The 24793-nt window shown below is 38.0% G+C and overlaps 1 protein-coding gene across 1 annotated transcript in view; it reads right to left on the reverse strand.

Moving 5' to 3' along the window:
- The window catches only part of LOC108358178 (ATP-binding cassette sub-family G member 1), a 242942-nt gene that overhangs the window by 21047 nt on the left and 197102 nt on the right, over positions 1-24793 (reverse strand). The window contains exons 7-9 of the mRNA XM_017609352.1: positions 1054-1464; positions 879-979; positions 649-804 (exon numbers count right to left, since the gene is read on the reverse strand). Coding sequence (XP_017464841.1) covers positions 649-804; positions 879-979; positions 1054-1464 — 668 coding nt within the window. The remainder of the gene's footprint in view (positions 1-648; positions 805-878; positions 980-1053; positions 1465-24793) is intronic.

Here is a 24793-nt window from a genome sequence, read left to right on the forward strand (position 1 = left end):
AGAATTGGAAAAGACCTCTCCGAGCCGTTCGCCACAAAACGGGGTTTCAGACAGGGCGACTCCCTTTCATGTGACTTCTTTAATCTGATGTTGGAGAAGATAATAAGAGCTGCAGAACTGAACCGCTCAGGAACAATTTACTACAAGACCGTTCAATTGCTGGCTTATGTCGATGATATCGACATCATCGGTTTCATAAACTGCGAAGTCTGTTCTGCCTTTTGCAAGTTGGATAGGGAAGCAAAGCGAATGGGTCTGGTGGTAAACGAGGACAAGACGAAGTATCTCCTGTCATCAAACAAACAGTCAGCGCATTCGCGCCTTGGCACCCACGTCACTGTTGACAGTTACAATTTCGAGAAAGTAGAGAATTTCGTTTACTTGGGAACCAGCATTAACACCGATAATAATAATTTAAACATATATACTTCCACAAAAAAATTTGCCGATAGGTGGCGCAGGAGCTGAGATGTTTGGAAAACCCGTATTCATGGTTCGATTTGGTTCATATTTAGAAAGCTTGTTTTAAAAATATTTTTGTACTGCTAACTTATTATAGATCGTGTTGTTCTTCCGTTCAAATACATCCTTAAATAACTACCACCAATAAAAATGTTCATTCTCTATCTATGTTATAAAAAAACTCACCACGACACTAAACCAAGCACCAATCATCAAGCCAAAACTTTGACCAACAAACACAGTCAACAAACTCATGGCGAAGAACATCCAGAAGCGCATCCATTCCATTGGCTGATAACTCCATAAATATATTATAACAGTAAAGAGCAGGCAGCCAATAATCTAAGACAAAAACAAAACAATGGTTTTAAATGATGTTCCTTTAATATCGAATATATTTTGAAGCGTTTTCTTACAGATATGGGGAGATCGATTAAGGTAATTGATGTGTAGTAAGCCTTTAGAGAATACCAACGGTTAAAGTGTTCCTTCAGCAATATCGACATCTCTATTGGGACTAAAAAGACATTTTAAAATAACCGATTACTTATGAATTCACATTTATTATTCGATTAAAATGAATGCACTTACAGGTTAGTACAGTCAACATCATTGTTGTCATGGAATGATGGATTAATATAGCAAATAGTAGATTATAATTGTCTAAGACTCTCGAACCTTCACGTCCAGAGCCGGCGTATAATGAACCCAGAATTATGGCTACAAAAACATTAACTGCTATCCGTAAATGTGTCAAAGTTGTATCGCGTTTTGCCTTAACATATCCTCGATGCAACAACACTGACAATTGGTTAATATAACTCGTATCCTCTAATGAACGCTGCTGAGATTTTTTAGGAATCGGATATTTACGAATCAGCGCTTCGGCACGCAGAATGGAACTTGCATCTTCAAACCACGCTAAGCAACTGCCATTCTCAGCAGCTGATTTAAGGATGTCCACTTTATCCTTTCCATATTCACCGCAAGCCAGTTCAATAACTAAAAATATTTTGTTGTTGGTTAATACAGAGTACTACGATTAAATAACATATATTTATGAACATATATATATCTGTGCCCGTCAATTAAAGTAGCCTAAAGCTCTGATTATGCATACTTCGCATAACTTCGCACAACCATTTGTACCAGTGCAATAAAATTGTAACTTAAGAAACTGTGAAGCAAAATCTAAACTAAACAGTTTGCTAAGTTTTTAAAAGTTCTGCCAATTTCTGGGTAATGGAATACATACAAATATCATACGAAATTACAGTTTGAAGGTTATGCGAAGTTGTGCGAAGTTATGCGAAGTATGCATAATCAGACCGTAAGACGGGGTAGGCCCTTTAAAGCAACATTTCATTGGGTTCCCAAGCACTATTACAATTACAACGCTTTTATCAACTTGCATTATTGTGTGTCCAGACACCATTTTTAGCTATAAAAACAGATTATAATCAAAGTTCCTATACAAAAGTCTAGGCATCAAAATCGNTTTTTTTGGGCTGTAACCGCCTAAGCGATTTTGGCCGAGTTCAGCAAAGCACGCCAGTCGTTCACTACATACGCTACAGCGGAAATGGACGACAAGCCATTTCTTTAAATGAAATTAGTTGGTGCTCGTATGTACATATGTATGTATGTACATATGTATGTATGTACATACTAAACGTGAGTTTTGCCCGAGAACTTAGACAGATAACTTATAAAATAGAGAAGGTGCAATTTTGAGGTGAAATAGCACAATCGGCAATAACGCGAAATTTGCTTTGTTTCACTTTTAAATGGGAACCAACCTCTGGTGGAAATAAAACAAATTTTGCCTTATTTCCCATTGCTTATTTTTACTATTTGTAACGAAAACAGTTCACCGACAGAAGGAAAGAGAACTTTGTTTTTTCCAAAAATACAATTAAACAAAAAATTTTATATAATTCATATCGTCACCTGTAATGACAAAAGCTGTAACAAACACGACCGCTGAAATGCAAAAAGTCATAACTAACAAAAAATTCAAAATTCACTTTTTGATTTATATGATAAATTTCATAGAATTACAACTTCCCACATCATTTTATAAAATACAAGTAATTTTTAGCAAAAAAAACCGACTTCAACTCTCATATAAAAAAATATATATATATATATCTCATGATCCACTGATCGGATCTTAACCAGANAAAAAAAAAAAAAAAAAAAAAAAAAAAATCTTCCGACGAACTGATAACCTCCTCCTTTTTTGGAAGTCGGTTAAAAAATAAAAAACATTAGTCACGACTTTTTCCATTTCAGTTGCGATGTTGTTACGTCTTTTTGCATTTCAGGTGACGATGTGAAGAAAGTAATATTCACAAAATATTTTTACTTATGAAAAGTCTAACAAAATATAGGGAAAGCATCGACTTTAATAACTGATCGGCAAATTGGACATAGCGCTTTGAATTTTGTCTGCATGATTTTTAATATGTTGAAAACATTGCTGGAAAACTTTAAAATGTTTGCATGGAACCATGGCGCAATAAACCGGTGAAGTAATAGAACAGCTTTCTCGCTTTATTTTCTGACATTCGACTGTCTCATAGTCAAATTTTAAAGGCAATTTTTCAAATAAGGCAATGTCAAAATCTTTCTTCTCGCTCTAATTACTTCACCTAGTATAATTCCGCCATGGCATGGAACAAACCAAAGTTGCCGTCCCTGTTCGCAGCATATAACACAGAACATATTATTTTGAGTTTTATCTTCAGTTAAAATTCCTGCATTATCATCACTTGCTTCACTATATCCGAACTGTGGATTTCGTTTACGAAGTCGAAGCGAACATGTGGTACGAAACAGGGATGATAGATGCGAAAAAGTACCAACATATATATTTTTAAATTAGGTAAATTTCTCTATAGGTACATTTGTTTAAAATCTCCAGAAAAACATGCCCAGCAACAAAATTCCTGTGAAATGGTGTGAAATCTGTTCTCTCACAAGGGAAAAATATCCAGTAGTATAGTATGCGAACAGAAAGTTTGCAGAAACCTTCAAGCTATCCGAACATCTGATGAAATTTTTGTTTTCATTCAAAAATGTAAAAAGAAAAAATTCTCCATCAACGGTGAGTTCAGGCCTCCGAATCACTGTAGCGTTTTCAAAGCAGAGGTAGCCGCAAAACTGCAGGCTTCGGATTGTTTGCTCCATATTGTATTACCTCTACAATGCAGGGAACACTTGAGAAATTGCTCAAGGTCTGGGTACTCCCCTGACCTCATGCGGCCTACTTCTAAACAGATGGGCCTTTAGCCAGCTCAGCGTGCGCTAGGGAAAGATCTTGGAATGCAGGGCGGCTAAGTCCTTCTGGTCACGTGTAGACCGAGGGCGGTCCAGGGAGCTCGTGAGCAAGTTACACTTCTCACTTCTGCTGGGAGTTCTAATTGGTCATTGCGTGATAGGTAAGCATGCAGAAAGGCTGAATATCATCGATGACCATGAATAACTATAGTTTAAAAACGCCATCAAAACCCAGAATACAGTTCTGAACACATGAATCTCATTTTCTGAAGTTGTACTCTAAGCCTCCAGTACAAATGAATATATCAGGGCAAGCAACAAAAGCATTCAAGTAGGTTTATAAAGTGCAAGTAACACAAAAACTTTACAAAAAAGAATTGCAATCAATGAAATCCAAGTTTCAGAGAAATATATTTGCAAAATTTTTGTCTTTTCTAGGGTTTATATTATTACAGCAACTGTTTATTGATTTTAGCAAGTCTTTCGTTTTTAATAAACACCACGTCCTGTATGAAGTGGAAAAAGATGAGTATATTTTCATCCATAAACATTCAAATTCAAGTATACATAGTGGTATTTCGACAGAATTTGGCACAGTGCCGTATTTTGACAAAATTGTTTCAAAAATGTCGATGTAGTACCAATGTACTTTTGAGATTCTAAATGTACCAAAAAAGTAAATTGTACCATCAATTTCATCACAGGTATGAAATAGTGATGTAAAAATATGTAAAATTTTACCTACTTTCAAACTTCTAAATTTGAACGTATACCCGGTACAAGCAGATGGGCTGAATGGCGTGATAAACAGGTGAAGTAATAAAAGAGCTTTCTCGGTTTACTTTCTGATATTCGGCTGCCTTCTAGTCACATTTTATATGCAAAATTTCAAATAAGGCAGTGTCAAAATCTTTCTTCTTAATCTTATATTACTTCACCTGGTATAATTCCACCATGGGTGGGTGCATGCAATAACACCATACGCAATAATTGCCATTACTTGGACATTAAAAAGCAGTTTCAGAAGTGAACTAGTGTCATTTCATTATTATTATTTTTTCTAAACGGTTATAATGCCACCAGTGCATAATTACGAAAGGAGGGAAGGGGCGGGGGACGCGAACGCTGGCCGCCGGGACACTGGGCTAGGCATGGGTAACACTGCGCTGCGCGGCGCAATTACGTTAACACCGTAGCCGGAATTATCGCGCCAACACTAATATATGAAAAGCACTAGCGCCATTAACACCAATACAAAAAATACACGTACTTTGTCTTTGCTTTTGAGAGGTGAGAACGCCAGAATGTATCTTGATGACGATGGCCGTGTTCAAATCAGTACACTGCGCTATAGCGCTGAGTTAGTGTGCTGACACCACAGGTGGCGCCGGCATTATTGAGCTAGCGCCATAAAAATTGCGCTATTACCCATGGCTACACTGGGCACTTTCAAAATTCTATACTTACAAATCCGTCCATTTAACTTGTTCATGTACTACATTGAAACCCGCTTAAGTAAACCCCCCCGCTTTAGTACCTAACCCGCTTGAATAACCAATATTTTGGTGCACCGTGAATTTTTTAATATAATATAAAGAAAATCCCTCTCTTAAGTACCTCCCTGCTTATTTGGCCAACCCGCCTAAGTACCTAAATTTTTCGTACCCCATTTACCATTTCACTTATAATTTTCCTCTTTTAAGTGCTCTTTTAAGATTCCTTAAAATATTTACATATTATGAAATTCAGTGGCAGCGCTACACAGCTTCGGCAAAAAAAAATTAACGGTAATTTTTAGCCAGCTGAAACTTGCACATTATTACATTAAAATTTAATGGGCAATAAAAATGAGGAAAAGTTTGAAATTTTGAAGAATTTTGTTAGTATTCTACAAATTCTTAAACTTAGGTTTATATGGTATTTATTAAGGAATGAACTGTGTTTTAATTGAAAAATCTGAAAAATTAGTAAATAAACATAGGCGGCAAACAAAATATTTCTAAATGTGGTCCAAAATGATATGTCCGACACTGTTTGTATATAAGTATAAATATGTATATATAAAAAAACTTTTTAAAGAATTTAATTCTTATAAAAATTACATACCATTGCTTTATCTATTTTTTTAATAATTTTTTTTTTTGTTTATCCATTTAAATAATGCTACGAACTTGGTTTTAAACCACGTATACTTGATTAAATATTCATGTTTTCATCAATGATTTATATATTTATGCAAGTTAACAAGAAGATGTAACTACATCAATAATTATGTTCGCACATACGCAAACGTCAAGCTGTGAAGTTCTACTTATTTGTGCCTTGATTGGTCTTTGTATTTTGCAAAGTTTATTGTGCTAATTTTGAGTAAAAGTTGCTATAAAAAGTGCCTACGAGCATCTTAGTGTGATAATAACCGAAGCTAAGTGAAAGTTTTGTGATTTTTGTGGTTTTTATTAAATTTAATTAAATTTCACTAGCTTACATCTAATCTTGCCGAGTCATTTGTTGTTATCATTGTTGTTGTTATTCCTTTGTAGTTAACTGAGATCGTTTCTATTTTTGCACATTTCTTTTTGCTCTTTTTGTTTACTTCGTTTAGTATTTCTTGTCACAGCTGTTTGCGCTGCGTTTATTAAGTGTCACAATACAGTGATACTCAAACTGTTCGCTACATATATTTTTAAGCTAAATACATCAGCTCCTAAATTGTTGTGTGTGTTGTGTTAAACTTATTTTGCTTGTCTTTTTATTAACATAAGTGTTATTAAATCTTTCAATATGAAGTGTGATCTTGATAACTGCCAAATTAAAAGCGAATCTGAACGCTACTTATCGTGCTGGCTCTGTGATGGTATTTGCCATCTAAAATGTGCTGGTTTGACAGGAAGAATTCTGGACGCTATTAATGATGGCAAAGGTCTTCGCTGGTCTTGCTTAAAGTGCAGGTCAACCGAAGTTGATCTCTTTAAGTTGTTTAGGCAAACCAGAAATGGGTTTTCTGAGGTAGGGAGAGAGTTGTCGGTACTGACCGAAAAATTTAAACATTATGAAAATGTATTTAAATCTTTTAAATGCTTAGATACCGTACAATCTATGAAGGACATTCATGTGTCAAAACGTAAGCGTCTTCATAGTCCGCCTAATGAAAGGACCGTTCCACGTCAGAACAATCTTCCGAATGACTTAATTAATCTTTCTTCTCCATGTCCACAGACAACGGAGTTATCTTCCTCAAAAGAACATATATCAAAGTCTGCTTCTAATAATAACGACCCTGCAGTATCTTCCCCTTCCCCCGTTGAAGTTGTGGCAACGCCATCTAATCTTCCAACGCTTACTCTACCCTCAATTAGTAACTCAGTTACTCAACCCCGTCCGCCGGTAATCGAGTCTGATACTAGGAGACTGGTTGTGGTTCCCCCAAAGAAGTCTATATTTGTATCTAGATTTTCGAGGGATACTTCCGAGGACGATATAAAGTTTTACATCTCGTCCAAAGTTAAAACTGTCAACTTAAGTATCAGAAAATTTAACTTTAAATATGAAAGAAATATTTCTTCATTTAAAATAGACGTAAATTTAGAAAATTTTGACATGCTGCTTAGTAGTTCTTTTTGGCCCTCCGGAGCTTTCGTTCGTGAATTTGAGTATAGGCCCAACAAAAATAATAATTTAGCAAATATTCCCCGTCAGAATACAGAACCAAAAAACTGATTACTAAATCTGCTTTAAGTATTTATTATCAAAACGTAAGAGGCATAAATACTAAATTAACGAATTTATATCTTAATGGCCTTGAATGCAATTATAATATAATTTCTTTGACTGAAACTTGGCTCAAACCTCACACTTTTAATTCAGAGATTCTTTCAAATAATTATCATATCTACAGAAAAGATCGGGAGGACAGAGTCGGCGGTGGCGTACTCTTTGCCGTAGACTCTTCAATACCATCTGAAGAAGTTAGTCTTCCACACATTGAATCTGCAGAATTCAAATGCATTCGTGTTCAGGTTGGAAGGGGGTTTACTTACTTAGCTCTATGCTATATTCCTCCCCGATCTGACTTATCAGTGTATTCACAACATGTATCTTTACTGAAATCAATTAATTCAATGATTAAACCCTCTGATTCATTGATTGTGTTGGGTGACTTTAATTTACCAAATGTATCATGGAACATCATTGACAATGATATTGTACCTTTCTCGTCTAGCGCGTGCAACAACGTATTTTTAGAGGAGATGGCTGAACTCTGCCTGAATCAAGTTAATGTACTTCGCAATAAGTTTGGCAAAGTATTAGATCTTGTTTATGTTGATGATGCATCTAAGTCGGCTGTAAATAAATGTGACCCACTAGTTTTGCCCGAAGATGTCTACCACCCTGCTATTGAGATATCTTACGAAATTATAAACGATGGTCAAAATTGCGATATCCAAACATACGAACCAAATATTCGCTTTGATTTTTCGAAAGCCAACTTTTAAAAACTGAATAAAGAATTGTCTAAATTGTCGTGGCCTATATACAAAGAAAAAGTTGAGCAAAGCGTTGCACATTTTAATTTTACTGTACATAGATTATTTGAAAAGTATGTGCCTAAACGCATGTGTGTTCCTGTAGAACAAACACAGTTATGGTTCACTAAAGAACTGAGAAACTTGAAAAACAGAAAGTCACGTTATTTTAGATTACACAAAAAAACCGGCTTACACTCATACTATGTAAAATACTCACTTTTGCGTCACAAGTTCTTTGAATTAAACAAAAAGTGTTATAAAGATTACTTGTGTAAAATCAAACGACGTATAATATATAACCCCAAATCATTTTATGATTTCGTAAACTCCAAGCGAAATGTACGTGGGTTTCCTTCCGCCATGAAGTATCAAAATACCGTCTCTGGTGATAATCAAACAATTTCTAACATGTTCGCTCAGTTTTTTAAATCCAATTATTCCACTAACTCCCAAGCATACTTTGACTATCCTTTTAAACTAAGTCCAATTAACTCAATACATAACCCTATAATATCTCCCGATGATGTTTTAGTTTACCTGAAGTCCTTAAAGCAGTCTTTTAGTTATGGTCCTGACCAGATCCCCACTTGTTTTCTTAGAAATTGTGCTGATTATCTCTATGAGCCGTTAACAGCCTTATTTAATTTGTCTCTTAAAGAGGGCGTTTTTCCAACTGTATGGAAGGAATCGTTCATAACCCCCTTACATAAAAGCGGTAGCAGGTCTTCAGTGGAGAACTACCGGGGCATAGCTAAGCTCTCTGCAATTCCTAAATTATTTGAAGCAATTATAACAAATCGGTTGACGCATTCTATCACTTCAAGCATTTCATACAGTCAACATGGATTTTGCAAGGGCAAATCAACTTCTACAAATTTACTTGAATTAACATCCTATATCTCAAAAGCATTTAGTGAGAGCAAAACTGTTGATGTTATATATACTGATTTCAGTAAAGCATTTGACAAAGTGTGCCACTCGTTGCTCATCTATAAACTTGATCTTCTTGGTCTTCCACCTAATTTTCTACGTTGGATCTCTTCATACCTCTATGATAGATCACAAAGGGTATTGTTTAAAAATACTATCTCTGACGTCATTGATGTTACTTCAGGAGTCCCTCAGGGTAGCCACCTAGGCCCGATTCTGTTCTTGCTTTTTATAAACGATATTTCTACAGATATAAAATTCTCCAAAATTTTAATGTATGCAGATGATGTAAAACTTTATAAATCGTACGTTTCAATTAAAGAAAGGTCTTTGCTACAATCAGACTTAAACAGCATGGCTTACTGGTGTAAAGTAAATCTTATGCCTCTAAATCTTAAGAAATGTAAAGTAATGTGCTTCTCGCGAAGAGCTGTTCTGCCAGTTTCTTATATAATAGGTAACCATAACCTGGAACAGGTATACAATTTTGTGGACCTTGGTATCACAATGGATCCTAAGCTTAATTTTAATCTTCACATTAATGTGACAGTCAACAAGGCTAAAGGTGTACTTGCATTTGTGAAACGATGGTCAAAAGAATTTAGTGACCCTTATATCACTAAAACCCTGTTTACAACATTAGTTAGGCCGATTCTGGAATACGGCTCGGTGGTTTGGAATCCAAGGTATCAAATTTACTCAGACAAGATAGAATCAATTCAAAAACAATTCCTACTTTTTGCTTTAAGAAATTTCCGATGGGATTCTCAATATAGTCTTCCACCTTATACGAGTCGCTTAAAACTTATTAACCTTCCTACACTTGCCAGTCGCAGGGAAATGCTTGGTATAATTTTTATGGTTAAATTACTGACAGGCTCAATTTCAAGTCCGTCTCTTCTGGCTGATGTAAGCTTTAATGTTCCGTCACGCGTATCAAGACACTTTTGTCCCATATTTCTGAAAGCTTGTAAAACCAATTTTGAATTGCACGACCCACTCCGTTGCTTATGCCAGGATTTTAACTCTCATTCCAGCACGTTTGATATATCAGATCCGCTTTTCAGCATTAAGAAAGCGATACTCTCCTCTCTCAATAAGTGAATTATTGACATAAATACATAAAATCAGCTGATGAATTTAGTTCTGTAGCTGAACAGTTTTAGATCTCGACACTTAACAAACTCCTGCCCATCGTGACTCGGCACAAAAAATTTAAAATATTGGTTCCGTACGTTATGCGGACTGCGCCCCTCGTGCGGATGGGCGGGAATGGAGGGTAAAAACCGTTGGGATATTATTATTAAGTACCCGCATCGAGGTACTTAAGCGGGTTATTTTAAGTAGCCAACCCGCCTAAGTACCTACCTCAAAAAGCTGACATTTTGCGTGAGGTACTTAAGCGGGTTTTACTGTACTCTTTGTCAAATGTAACTGGGTGACTACCTAAGTGCGCTATCTACATCTATACTAACATATATTTTGAGCGCCATTTTTTTTCTGTTCGCAAAGCTCGAGATCGGCTGTACCAATTTTTTTGAAATTTTGGTTATAGGCTCTGGATGGGCTTCTCATTGTCTTAGGCAAAGAAAAAAGAGTTTAAATACTTCCTAAAAATGGAACTGCAGGACTTTAAAAATCCTATAGAATCTAACATACATGCCCACATAACAGCGCTGCTCACCTGCAAATCACATATGAGAGTGCCCTCTGCTGTTAATTCGTACGGAATATAGCGCAAAGTAAGGGTTATGTATACATATACATACGTGTTAAAGTTAACGTTAAAGTTGATTCTTATGCTAAAAAAACAAATATGTATGTACACTTCATGGAAAAATAATGTAGGCAATTATGTATGTAGAGCCGTTTATGTTGCCACAAGGAGGAACTAACATACATATGTTATCGTGAGCAAGTTACACTTCTCACTTTTGGTGAGAGTTCTAACTGGTCATTGCGTGATAGGTAAGCATGCAGTAAGGCTGAATATCATCGATGACCATGAATAACTATAGTTTAAAAACGCCATCAAAACCCAGAATACAGTTCTGAACACATGAACCTCATTTTCTGAAGTTGTACTCTAAGCTTCCAATACAAATGAATATATCAGGGCAAGCAACAAAAGCATTCAAGTAGGTTTATTAAGTGCAAGTAACACAAAAACTTTACAAAAAAGAATTGCATTCAATGCAATCCAAGTTTCAGAAAAATATTTTGCAAAATATTTAGTCTTTTCTACGGTTTATATTATTACAGCAACTCTATTGATTTTAGCAAGTCTTTCGTTTTTAATAAACACCACGTCTTGTATGAAGTGGAAAAAGATGAGTATATTTTCATCCATAAACATTCAAATTCAAGTATACATAGTGGTATTTTGACAAAATTGTATCAAAAATGTCGATGTAGTACCAATGTACTTTTGAGATTCAAAATGTACCAAAAAAGTAAATTGTATCATCAATTTCATCACTGGTATGAAATAGTGATGTAAAAATATGTAAAATTTTACCTACTTTCAAACTTCTAAATTTGAACGTATACCCGGTACAAGCAGGTGGGGTGAATGGCGTGATAAACAGGTGAAGTAATAAAAGAGCTTTCTCGCTTTATTTTCTGATATTCGGCTGCCTTCTAGTCACATTTTATATGCAAAATTTCAAATAAGGCAGTGTCAAAATCTTTCTTCTTACTCTTATATTATTTCACCTGGTATAATTCCACCATGGGTGGGGTGCACCACCCGCAATAATTCCCATTACTTGGACATTAAAAAGCAGTTTCAGAAGTGAACTAATGTCATTTCATTATCATTCTTTTTTCTAAACGGTTATAATGCCACCAGTGCATAATTACGAAAGGTGGGGAGGGGCGTGGGACGCGACACTGCGCTGCGCGGCGCAATTGCGTTAATACCGTAGCCGGAATTATCGCGCCAACACCAATATATGAAAAGCACTAGCGCCATTAACACCAATACAAAAAATACACGTACTTTGTCTTTGCTTTTGAGTGGTGAGAACGCCAGAATGTATCTTGGCAATTTTAAAGCTTTTACTCAAGAATGATGAGAATATCGTGGCATTTACTGTATTCCTAGCAGTTAATTTGGTTGGCGGTACAAGCGTTGCTCAGCGCGGAAAATTAAAGAAGTAATAGGTATGACACCACTGTATTTTGTATGACACTGTATGACGATGGCCGTGTTCAAATCAGTACACTGCGCTATAGCTCTGAGTTAGTGTGCTGACACCACAGGTGACGCCGGCATTACTGAGCTAGCGCCATAAAAATTGCGCTATTACCCATGGCTACACTGGGCACTTTCAATATTGTATACTTACAAATCCGTCTATTTAACTTGTTCATGTACTACAGTGAAACCCGCTTTTCATGCAATTGCTTACTTTTGTACAAATGCGCACACCCAGCTAATTAGCAGAATATTCTACGGATTCCGTGATAGAGACTGTGTGAAAATATTGCGTTTGGATTATCTTGGAGCATATTATCCTGAGGAGAAGCTCGGCCAAACACTAAAATATGTGTAAGTCAAATACAATGTCACCATAGAATCACGTTTTTATTATAAAATTGCCTTGAAAAGGGCACGAAAGAACAAAACAAGCGCAAAACTAAAAAATTTTCGCCTTTTAATTCCCTAAACGCACTTAATTTCTTGCGAAAGGCACAAAGTTGGCAACAGTTATATCGATGTCAAATTTGCTCATATACAAGCATGGACAGAGAGTGAGCGCCTGCTTAAAGAGCGTAAGCATCACATGCAAATACATGCGAGAGCGTAACAAAGCGAACGCAAATTCATTCAAACGTAATTGGCACACTAACACAATCACGCTTTCAGCTCGCGTTTACTTGTGGTAGTGATCACATCTGCTCATATACACTCCTCGTCATTTGAATTGCACACCCTTTCAATTCTTAGTATTTACAGTTTTCCGTTTGTTTATTTAATATAAATTTTTTGTAAAAATATCGTCACTACATACGAATAAAGGCGCGCTGGTGTTTTGACGGTGAAAAAAAGCGTTTAAAAAAATTTTGCGAAAAAAGATGCTTATAAAAAACTTTGGCGAAGTATGTTAAGAGTATTTGACGCTGAAATTTTTTTATGCGTCTTTTTTCGCCGTCAACTTTTGAGCTCGCGCCTTTATTCCTGTGTAGTGACGATATAGCATATTCTACGGGTAAATGCAGTTTTAACATTTTTTACAAACTAAAACTTAAAAGAAAGTTTATTTTCCATTTCTTGGGCAGCATTTTATATGATTTTTTCGTTTTTCTCGAGAGCTGGAAACAGTTCTTAAAAAAGGTCAACATAGGAGTGTGCCATCCTAATGACCTGCAGTGAATAAGTTAATAATATTTTTAGAAAAATTTCTGATATGCAGTTTTGTAGCCCATTCAATTATAGTGTAATTAAGTGCAAGTTTGAAGTGACTCTAAAATAGCCCCGATTTTTCAAATTCATTTATTTTTTATTGACAGTGCTGCGCATTTTATTCCATATAAAAGTTTTGTCGAGCATACTTTGCATGCGAGAAAACGCGCAGCACTATCACCAAAAAAATTGTCAAAAATCACCGCTATTTTACAGACCTTGAAACTTGCACTTTATTGTACCCCTTTGTTGACATTTTTTTAACTCTGTATAAAGTTTTAAAATCGGATGTAATGAATATTAAATAAACAAAATTAAAAGTGTAAATACTAAAGATTAAAAAGTTGAGCTATTCAAATGACGAGGAGTGTATGTGGCGTACGTTTGGGAGAGTGAGCCTTTTTACTCCAGAATGCGTGTGCAGTGGCTCCTATTGCTATACGTGTTTTAGTAAGATTTGTTGCCCCCTTCCCGTTTGCCAATGATTTTCCCCTGATCTAGCCCGCGAAATGGGCTCGCTTGCCCATATGGGCAAAAAAGCCCATACGGGCAAAAGTGCCAATGTCTGCTTTAGTGGAAGCGCTCACCAAGGGCTTCTTTGAAAGCGGCAAGGGAGCGCTTCTTTCTAATGACACACAATGTTATAATACAATGAAGTATGTAATTAGGAAGGAAGCGTTTACTACTGAATATGGAGCGCTCAAATAGAACTAATGGAGCGTTTCTGGCCCCGTTGGCTAATTACGCATAAAAACCCTGCTGCGATGTTTTTTTGTACGTAGGTGAACCCAATATTAAAAGCGGCCATACCATCCACAAAACCGCGTATCAAGAAAATGCAAAGCCGCGTATGTGAGGTTACACAAATTATTTACTAGAGAGTAAAAACACTCATATTTCAGAATGGTTCTCTCTTTTATAAAGAAATCGAATTTCTGGCTATTATATTTCAGGACGAATAGCTAAGGATTGAGCCAAGAGCCTGCGTGAGCAAATCCAATTTTTGGCAGCCAATGCCAGTTACGAGGTTTTGCAGAATGACGATACGCGGTTTTGTACTTTAAACGACGATATGTATATCGCAAAGCTCGAGAACGGCTGAACCGATTTCGGACACCTGCTGCAGACGTTCAAAGGATGGTTATCGGCTAACAAAAATCTCGAATTTTTCATACTGCATATCACTGGAAATATTCATGGTAAACTACTGGAACTTGGTATGGAGATACATATATGAAATCCATCCGATACTCTTGGAGAAAAATTGGAGCTATCGGAGAATGGGGCGTGGCACCTCCCATACAAACCGATTATCCATACTGCATATCTCTGGAAGTGTTCATGGTAGAGTGATGGAACTTGGTAAGGAGATATATGAAATCGATCGCATACTCTTGGAGAAAAATTGGACCTATTGAAAAAGGGGACGTGGCACCTCCCTTTCAAACCGAATATTTCATACTGCGATCTCCGGAAGTGTTTATGGTAGAGTATTGGAACTTGGTATGGGGATATATGAAATCCATCGCATACTCATGGAGAAAAATTGGAGCTTTGGGAAAAGGGGGCGTGACAATTTCCATACAAACCGAATTTTTCATACTGCAAACCTCTGGAGGTGTTCATGGTAGAGTGCTGGAACTTGGTATTGATGTATGCATATGAAATCGATCGCATACTCTTGGAGAAAAATTGGAGCTATTGGAAAGGGGGCGTGGCACATCCCATACAAACCTAACTTTTCATACTGCATACCTCTGGAAGTGTTCATGGTAGAGTACCGGAACTTGGTATTGGCGCATATGAAATCGATCGCATACTCTTGGAGAAAATTTGGACCTATTGNAAAATGCAAAGCCGCGTATGTGAGGTTACACAAATTATTTACTAGAGAGTAAAAACACTCATATTTCAGAATGGTTCTCTCTTTTATAAAGAAATCGAATTTCTGGCTATTATATTTCAGGACGAATAGCTAAGGATTGAGCCAAGAGCCTGCGTGAGCAAATCCAATTTTTGGCAGCCAATGCCAGTTACGAGGTTTTGCAGAATGACGATACGCGGTTTTGTACTTTAAACGACGATATGTATATCGCAAAGCTCGAGAACGGCTGAACCGATTTCGGACACCTGCTGCAGACGTTCAAAGGATGGTTATCGGCTAACAAAAATCTCGAATTTTTCATACTGCATATCACTGGAAATATTCATGGTAAACTACTGGAACTTGGTATGGAGATACATATATGAAATCCATCCGATACTCTTGGAGAAAAATTGGAGCTATCGGAGAATGGGGCGTGGCACCTCCCATACAAACCGATTATCCATACTGCATATCTCTGGAAGTGTTCATGGTAGAGTGATGGAACTTGGTAAGGAGATATATGAAATCGATCGCATACTCTTGGAGAAAAATTGGACCTATTGAAAAAGGGGACGTGGCACCTCCCTTTCAAACCGAATATTTCATACTGCGATCTCCGGAAGTGTTTATGGTAGAGTATTGGAACTTGGTATGGGGATATATGAAATCCATCGCATACTCATGGAGAAAAATTGGAGCTTTGGGAAAAGGGGGCGTGACAATTTCCATACAAACCGAATTTTTCATACTGCAAACCTCTGGAGGTGTTCATGGTAGAGTGCTGGAACTTGGTATTGATGTATGCATATGAAATCGATCGCATACTCTTGGAGAAAAATTGGAGCTATTGGAAAGGGGGCGTGGCACATCCCATACAAACCTAACTTTTCATACTGCATACCTCTGGAAGTGTTCATGGGAGAGTGATGGAACTTGGTAAGGAGATATATGAAATCGATCGCATACTCTTGGAGAAAAATTGGAGCTATTGGAAAGGGGGCGTGGCACATCCCATACAAACCTAACTTTTCATACTGCATACCTCTGGAAGTGTTCATGGGAGAGTGATGGAACTTGGTAAGGAGATATATGAAATCGATCGCATACTCTTGGAGAAAAATTGGAGCTATTGGAAAGGGGGCGTGGCACATCCCATACAAACCTAACTTTTCATACTGCATACCTCTGGAAGTGTTCATGGTAGAGTACCGGAACTTGGTATTGGCGCATATGAAATCGATCGCATACTCTTGGAGAAAATTTGGACCTATTGGAAAAGGGAGCGTGGCACCTCCCTTTCAAACCGAATTTTTCATACTGCATATATCTGGAAGTATTCATGGTAGAGTACTGGAACTTGGTATGGAGATATATGAAATCAATCCCATACTCTTGGATAAAAATTGGAGCTTTTGGAAAGGAGGGTTTGGGACCTCCCATAAAACCCGAATATTTCATACTGCATTCATGATAAAATTTTTGAACTTGGTACGGAAATATATGAAATCAATCACATACTCATGGAGAAAAACTGGAGTTATTGGAAAAGGGGCGTGGCACCTCCTACACAAACCGAATTTTTCATACTGCAAACCTCTGGAAATGTTCACGGTAGAGTACTGGAGCTTGGTATGGAGATTCGGACTATTTGAAATCGGGTCGTGGCACCTCCCATACAAACCGAATATTTCATAATAAGTATCTCTGGAATTGGTCATGTTAGAGTACTGGAACTTTATACGGGCGTGGCACCTCCCATACAAGTCGAATTTTTCTTATTGCATATCTCTAGAACTTTGTGTGGAGACATTTGAAATTAATTGCGTAGCCATGCGAGAAAATATGGAGCTATTGGAAAAGGGTTCATGGCACCTACCACACAAGCCGAATTTCATACTGCTTTCAAAGTATGTATATATTAGTATAGATAAGTGCATTTTGTACAAAAGTTGGGGGGTGGTAGTGAAGATTATTTAACAACAAATTGCTTAAATACTATTAGCAACTACTTTGCGAGAGTGATCCATTCATGTAGAGAAAGCCTCCCCCAACATCCTCATCAAGTCTCATGACGAAATTCCTTAAACTTTCGATGAAATCTCGATTGGTTCCGTTTTGGAAAGCCAACCCGATATAAGTCTGTGTATGTACATATATAGGATTTCTGTTGAACAATGATACGCAGGACAGATTCACTATAGAACCGGGTCATTGTTGCCGCCAGGGAGTGAAGAAGAAAAGCTGACAACCAAACCATAATCTTAGCAGATGAATGTGCCAATGAAAATCGTAGACGTGAATTGTTGGACCAAAAAGTTTTAATAAACAAAAATATATTTTGGGCGGGACGAAGTTCGCCGGGTCCGCTACTATATATATATTACGCGAAGCCATTTTTCGTTCAGAATAAAGGATCTGCACCGTTCGCTCGATTTTCAAAAATGGGGTCAATTTAAAGCGCTTGGCCTGTAGATGTGCAAACTTTATTTTATTTTTCGAAAGGAGTTGCGACCTGTTAAAAAATTGCATTCAAATAAATTAATAATCAATGCCATCAGGTCCACACCGTTCGTTCGATATTCAAAAATGAGGTACAAAATTGAAGGGATTGGCCTGTTGCTGTGCGAAAAGGTTTTATTTCTTCCAAAAAGAGATGCCACCTGTTAAAAAATGCAATTCAAACTATTTAGTAAGTTAAATCAATTAATACTTTATGGCTATCAATCGAAACAGTTTGAAAGGCTTTATTTCATAAATTCATGTACAAGGGAAAAATTAAATGATGGTACGTACAGACGCCACATATGTACATACCAAAGCATCTCGTAGTGGAGACACGAACCAAAACACATTTACCTCTATATCTTTCCAACTAGTGGCCGGAACTTAATATATAAGGTATCGTTTGAAAGGTATTGGCCTATAGAATAACACTAGATATGTTGGGTGTACCCACATGCCCCCTAAAACCGGCAAAAGCACAAAAACGTTTTTTGTTTCGCAACACTTTAGCCTAATTTTTAAGAATCCGGTTAATCGTTTACGAAGCTTGAATATATTTTCCGGACACACTCTGCAAGACCTTTCCAACGATATATCAAACATGTCGATTGGACGTCTGGATAAAAACTTCCAAATCTCGTGTATATATAAGCGAGTCATTTCAGCATGCTACTGTTGCTGCTTTCGTCACTCGCGCGGACTGCCGTGCGCTGTGATTACCTAAGTGCTAGTAATACAAAAATTTTCAAAAAAACCGTTGAATTTAACGGAATGGAAGTTTTACAAAAATTTTTCCTTTTATAGAAATAAACAAGTTAATAGCAGTGCTCTTGCAAAGTGGGGGAAATCGAGAGCGCAAAATGACACTGAAATCTGTCACTTTCTGCTGGAAAAAATTTTATCGTCGAAAACTTACAAGTAAAAAGGTCTTCTGACCACAAACATGTGTTCGTGAATAAACAAAAGAAAGGAATAAAAGTTTAGTTTAGTTACTTTATTATTAATATCTAATTTTCTAATTTCCGGGCGTCAACTATGGCTGCCGTATACGATTTTTCAATTGTACCATATTTTTCCCAGAAATATACCAAAGTAGATAATAATGCTGAAAGGTTCTGACCGAATTTGTCAGTTGATCGTTAAAATGAAAATGGGATAATTTTAAAGGCACATTTGTAGCTATATCTTCTTAATTTTTGTGAAACCAGGAAGGGTGCTTAGAGGAGATTCTTTTGTTTTTGAACGCGTAATGTGGTATCAAAAATATTTGTTAGAAAAAAACTTATTCATTCCGAGATAATTCATTTATATGTTAAAACATTTTTCCTATACAAAAGTATTCAATAGTAAAAAAATTCCAAATTGGGGACAATGCACAAATCGGATAATAAATTACCAAATGAAACACCTATTGACACTGTGAAAGTTATCAGCTGTTTCGAAGATTACAAGTTTTTGCAAATTTTGCAAACTGCTGTTGTTGTTGCAGCGGCTACTAAGCCCCGTTCGGGGCGGTTCATCCATCAACGTTGTCGTCAATTTCAGCTAGAAGGAGGCCCAGGAAGTGTGCTACTTCCACAGGGGCTTTCCATAGAGACAGGGGAGTTAGCTGAGTGGGGTTCTCAGGGCATGTGAAGAGGTGCCGGGAGTCATGTGGCGACTCTCCACATGCTGCTGCAATAGCCAGAGCGAAGTTGGGCTATTGTAGTGCGGGTCTCCCGAGGCAGACAAAGTTCTGTCCCGTCCACGTCCGGTGGTTGTGTGCCTAGAACGGCATTCACAGGGCGGGGGTTTACATAACTTGACACTGATTCCCTGTGAATGCCGTTCAAGGCCTGTCGGTAGGTTGACGGGTCCAGAGGTTGTTCGATAAACGTCTGGACTTCGTCCGTCAGTTCGTAGAGATGCCTCCTGACGTGCCGTGGCGAGGGCTTTTCCGCGAGCAGCTGTCCGCTGGGATGGCCACGTCTGTGGCTCCCAGCAAGGAACTGCTTGCAGAGCATTATGCTCCTTTACTCGACATGTAGGTGGTGTTGGGGCATCATCAGCAGACATCTTGTCGCAGTTCGTAGTGCCGTGTTTTGGCAGGTCTGTAGCTTCATCCACTGCATCCTGCTAGTCCCCGGCGACCATACGGGCGCTGCATAGTAGAACCGGCCGGCCAATTTCCTTGTCTGTTGCCAACACGTTCCTTTGTCTTTGCCCCAAATGCTTCCGGTCAGCGAATTGAGGACATTGATGCGGCTCTGTACTTTGTTGACAATAGCGGTTGTATGCGCCGAGAAGGAGAGCAGACTGTCGAAGGTAACTCCGAGGATTTTCGGGTTATTCACCGTCGGTATTGTTACGCCATCGACGTGAATACCCAGTGGCAGTCTTACCTCCTTCGTCCAGGTGGTGAAAAGGGTTGCCGGGGATTTCGCAGGGGATAGGGCAAGGCTCCTTGCAGTGAAGAAGCGAGAAAGTTCGGNAGGACACCACCCTGTGGTACCCCCTGTTTAATTTTACGTGGCTTGCTAGTTTTGTCTCTGAAAATTACTGACGAGTGTCGACCATTCAGGTAATTCGCCGACCACCGTTTGAGTCCCTGTGGGAGTGACTGTGGGAGAATGACTGACAGTCTCAAACGCCTTGGACAGGTCCAACGCTACTAGAATAGTTCTCTCACAGGGGCGGTTTCGGTTTAGGTCACGAGTTATCTGAGTGTTTATGAAGTTAAGTGCTGTTGTTGTGCTATGCACTTTACGGAACCCATGTTGATGCTTCGCTGGGGTCAGGTGGTTCGTAAAGTACGGGAGCAGCAAGGCCTCTAGTGTCTTCGCTACCGGCGAAAGGAGAGTTATCGGGCGATAAGACTCTCCTTTGTTGGCTGGTTTCCCCGGTTTGAGCAGTGGGACCACTCTCCCCATTTTCCAGATGTCTGGAATGACGAGAGTGGCCATAGACAGGTTGAGGACCTCCGTTAGGTATGCTACTCCCGCAGGACCCAAATTTTTCAGCATCAACATGCATATTCCGTCGGGTCCAATGGCTTTGGAGGCTTTCGCCTTCCCGATGGCTACCCTTACCTCACCGCTGGTGAAAACAAGAGGCGCACTAGGTTTTGGCATTTTGTGCAGCCTTCTGGTCACTCGACGTTTGGCTTTATCCACCGGAGGATGCAGAATGAACTGCCGGCTAAAATAGCTCGCGCATCTCTCCGGGTCCGACGAAGCGTGGTCACCAAAGTCTATCTCGACTCTGTCGTCGCGCTTCGTCGGGTTGGACAACGACCTCACGGTTGACCAAAGCTTGCTCACACCAGAGGCGAAGTTGCAGGTCTTCAGATGCTCTTCCCATTTCTTCCGCTTATGTACGTTCACAAGTTGCCGAATCTCCGAATTGAGATCCCTAATACGGGGATTTCCGGGATCGGCCTGACGAAGGTTGTCGCGCTCATCAGCTAGAACAGCCGCTTCGGCAGGAAAATTCGGACGTGGATCCTTAACACATCCTGCTGGGATGAAGCGAGCTGCAGCGGCGGTGACAACCCTGCGGAACTTACGTTCACCTACATGAACGTCGGTTGGTATGGGTAGTGCAGTGAAGGCGCCCTCAGTAACATCCGTGAAGCCTTTTTAGTCAGCTTTGGAAAAGTTGACATAAGTTCGGTGATTCACGGAAGAAAAGTCGGTTGGTTTATCGAGATGACTATGGGCAGATGGTCTGATGCTAGAGTCAGCATAGGTCGCCATGCAAACTGCTCAGAATTTTTGCTGCTGGATGATTTTGTGTGGAGGATACAAAAATACTCCTTCCAAATTTACCTATCAGAAAGTCAGAATGGCGTAAGTTGCACGTTTTTACTGGTTTTGCGTTCAATAACTTTTTCTGATATTTTAGTCTTCCCCTCAATTTTACTCGCTATGATTATTTTATTCTCTGGCTGCTAGTACTTACTGGAAATTTTTATGAATAGACCTATTATGACAGCAACTTTTTTTAATTTAAGTAAGAGTTTCGTTTTTAATAAACACCACGTATTTACTTAAATATGGTAGAAAAATATGACTATATTTTTATGCCTTAAAATTCAAAACTCCAAGTAAATAGAGTGTGGTATTTCGACATAATTGAGCTGCAGTACCGTATCTTGACAAAAATGTATCAAAAATGTCAATGTAGTACCAATGTACTTTTGGCTTCCAAAATGTTCCAAAAACGCACAATTGTACCATCAATTTCATCACTGACACATGGTTCAAAAAAAAGCACTATATAGACCACAATATGTCGTTAGCACAGTATGGAAAGAGCGTAACTTGTAGCGTTTTCCTTTATCGAAATAATGTTGCATTTATTCTGCCCTGCGCCAGGGCTGTCAAGTTTTCGTGCTCTTTTATCAACATCTTCACATGCGTATTTCGTGCTCTTTCTTTAAAATGTTGCACTCTGATAATGTTGACACATAAGGTGAAATTTTTTCGAGAAACGAAAACGGCATTACATTTTCGCTGAAATACAAAAAACCGTAACTAACTAAAAACCCAAAATTTACTTTTTTGATTGATTATGATGCATTTAATGGAATTATAAGACCTCTCATCGTTTGTTGCAATAAAACATTTTAGTTAGTTATAGCTTTTTTGCATTTCAGCGACAATGTAAGATACGCCCTCCTCACTATGCTAACGATATGTAGATAGTAAACATAGTACTTTTCGAATAGGTGGTAGCCCTAATAAAAATATATTTAGACACTTAAGCTTTCTTAAAACTCTTTCGTTTTGCCCTCATATTTTAATATTTAATTTAACCTGTGTATAATTTAAATAAGTTGGACTTTTCAAACAGGTGGCAACCTCTTTAAAAGTACTTTCAAACTAAAATCTTTTTAAACTTCTTCCGTCTGATATTGTGACACAAAATTCCATTAATTAAAGAATTAAATTGAATTTGATATTTTAACCACGTGGCAAGTCTCCTAAATACAGTTCAGAAATAAATCTTTTCCGAACATATTTTGATTGATTCACATCATCTATTAATTCAAATACCTTAATGATTAATTTGTTTTTAACATTTTCCACAGCTGGCAACCCTCAGAACCTAAAAAAAATCTAATGCTCAAACTATATCTAGATTTCTTAGCACTATTTCGTTATATTTCATACAACTTGTGCATAAGTTAACTAAATTCGGCTTTTAAATCAGGTGGCAGCCCCTCTTCCTCTTAATCTCTTTCGTCTGGCACCCATATGGTGAAATATATTTCAATTTTCTTAATTAATTTTGAATTTGTTTTTTAAACAGGTGGCAACCCTTGTCCCTTGTACATGAATTTATGAAATAAAGCCTTTCAAACTATTTCGATTGATAGCCATAAAGTAATAATTGATTTAACTTACTAAATAGTTTGAATTGCATTTTTTAACAGGTGGCATCTCTTTTTGGAAAAAGGGCGTATCTTACATTGTCGCTGAAATACAAAAAAGCTATAACTAACTAAAATGTTTTATTGCAACAAACGATGAGAGGTCTTATAATTCCATTAAATGCATCATAATCAATGAAAAAAGTAAATTTTGGGTTTTTAGTTAGTTACGGTTTTTTGTATTTCAGCGAAAATGTAATGCCGTTTTCGTTTCTCGAAAAAATTTCACCTTATGTGTCAACATTATCAGAGTGCAACATTTTAAAGAAAGAGCACGAAATACGCATGTGAAGATGTTGATAAAAGAGCACGAAAACTTGACAGCCCTGGCGCAGGGCAGAATAAATGCAACATTATTTCGAGAAAGGAAAACGCTACAAGTTACGCTCTTTCCATACTGTGCTAACGACATATTGTGGTCTATATAGTGCTTTTTTTTTGAACCATGTGTCAGTGATGAAATTGATGGTACAATTGTGCGTTTTTGGTACATTTTGGAAGCCAAAAGTACATTGGTACTACATTGACATTTTTGATACATTTTTGTCAAGATACGGTACTGCAGCTCAATTATGTCGAAAAACCACACTCTATTTACTTGGAGTTTTGAATTTTAAGGCATAAAAATATAGTCATATTTTTCTACCATATTTAAGTAAATACGTGGTGTTTATTAAAAACGAAACTCTTACTTAAATTAAAAAAAAGTTGCTGTCATAATAGGTCTATTCATAAAAATTTCCAGTAAGTACTAGCAGCCAGAGAATAAAATAATCATAGCGAGTAAAATTGAGGGGAAGACTAAAATATCAGAAAAAGTTATTGAACGCAAAACCAGTAAAAACGTGCAACTTACGCCATTCTGACTTTCTGATAGGTAAATTTGGAAGGAGTATTTTTGTATCCTCCACACAAAATCATCCAGCAGCAAAAATTCTGAGCAGTTTGCATGGCGACCTATGATGGTCTGATCTGCCCATAGTCATCTCGATAAACCAACCGACTTTGCTTCCGTGGATCACCGGACTTATGTCAACTTTTCCAAAGCTGACTAAAAAGGCTTCACGGATGTTACTGAGGGCGCCTTCACTGCACTACCCATACCAACCGACGTTCATGTAGGTGAACGTAAGTTCCGCAGGGTTGTCACCGCCGCTGCAGCTCGCTTCATCCCAGCAGGATGTGTTAAGGATCCACGTCCGAATTTTCCTGCCGAAGCGGCTGTTCTAGCTGATGAGCGCGACAACCTTCGTCAGGCCGATCCCGGAAATCCCCGTATTAGGGATCTCAATTCGGAGATTCGGCAACTTGTGAACGTACATAAGCGGAAGAAATGGGAAGAGCATCTGAAGACCTGCTACTTCGCCTCTGGTGTGAGCAAGCTTTGGTCAACCGTGAGGTCG

The sequence above is a fragment of the Rhagoletis zephyria genome, unplaced genomic scaffold (genome assembly GCF_001687245.7).
Source record: "Rhagoletis zephyria isolate East Lansing unplaced genomic scaffold, Rhagoletis_zephyria_1.1 Rzeph_scaffold_00220, whole genome shotgun sequence".
Lineage (NCBI taxonomy): Eukaryota > Metazoa > Arthropoda > Insecta > Diptera > Tephritidae > Rhagoletis > Rhagoletis zephyria.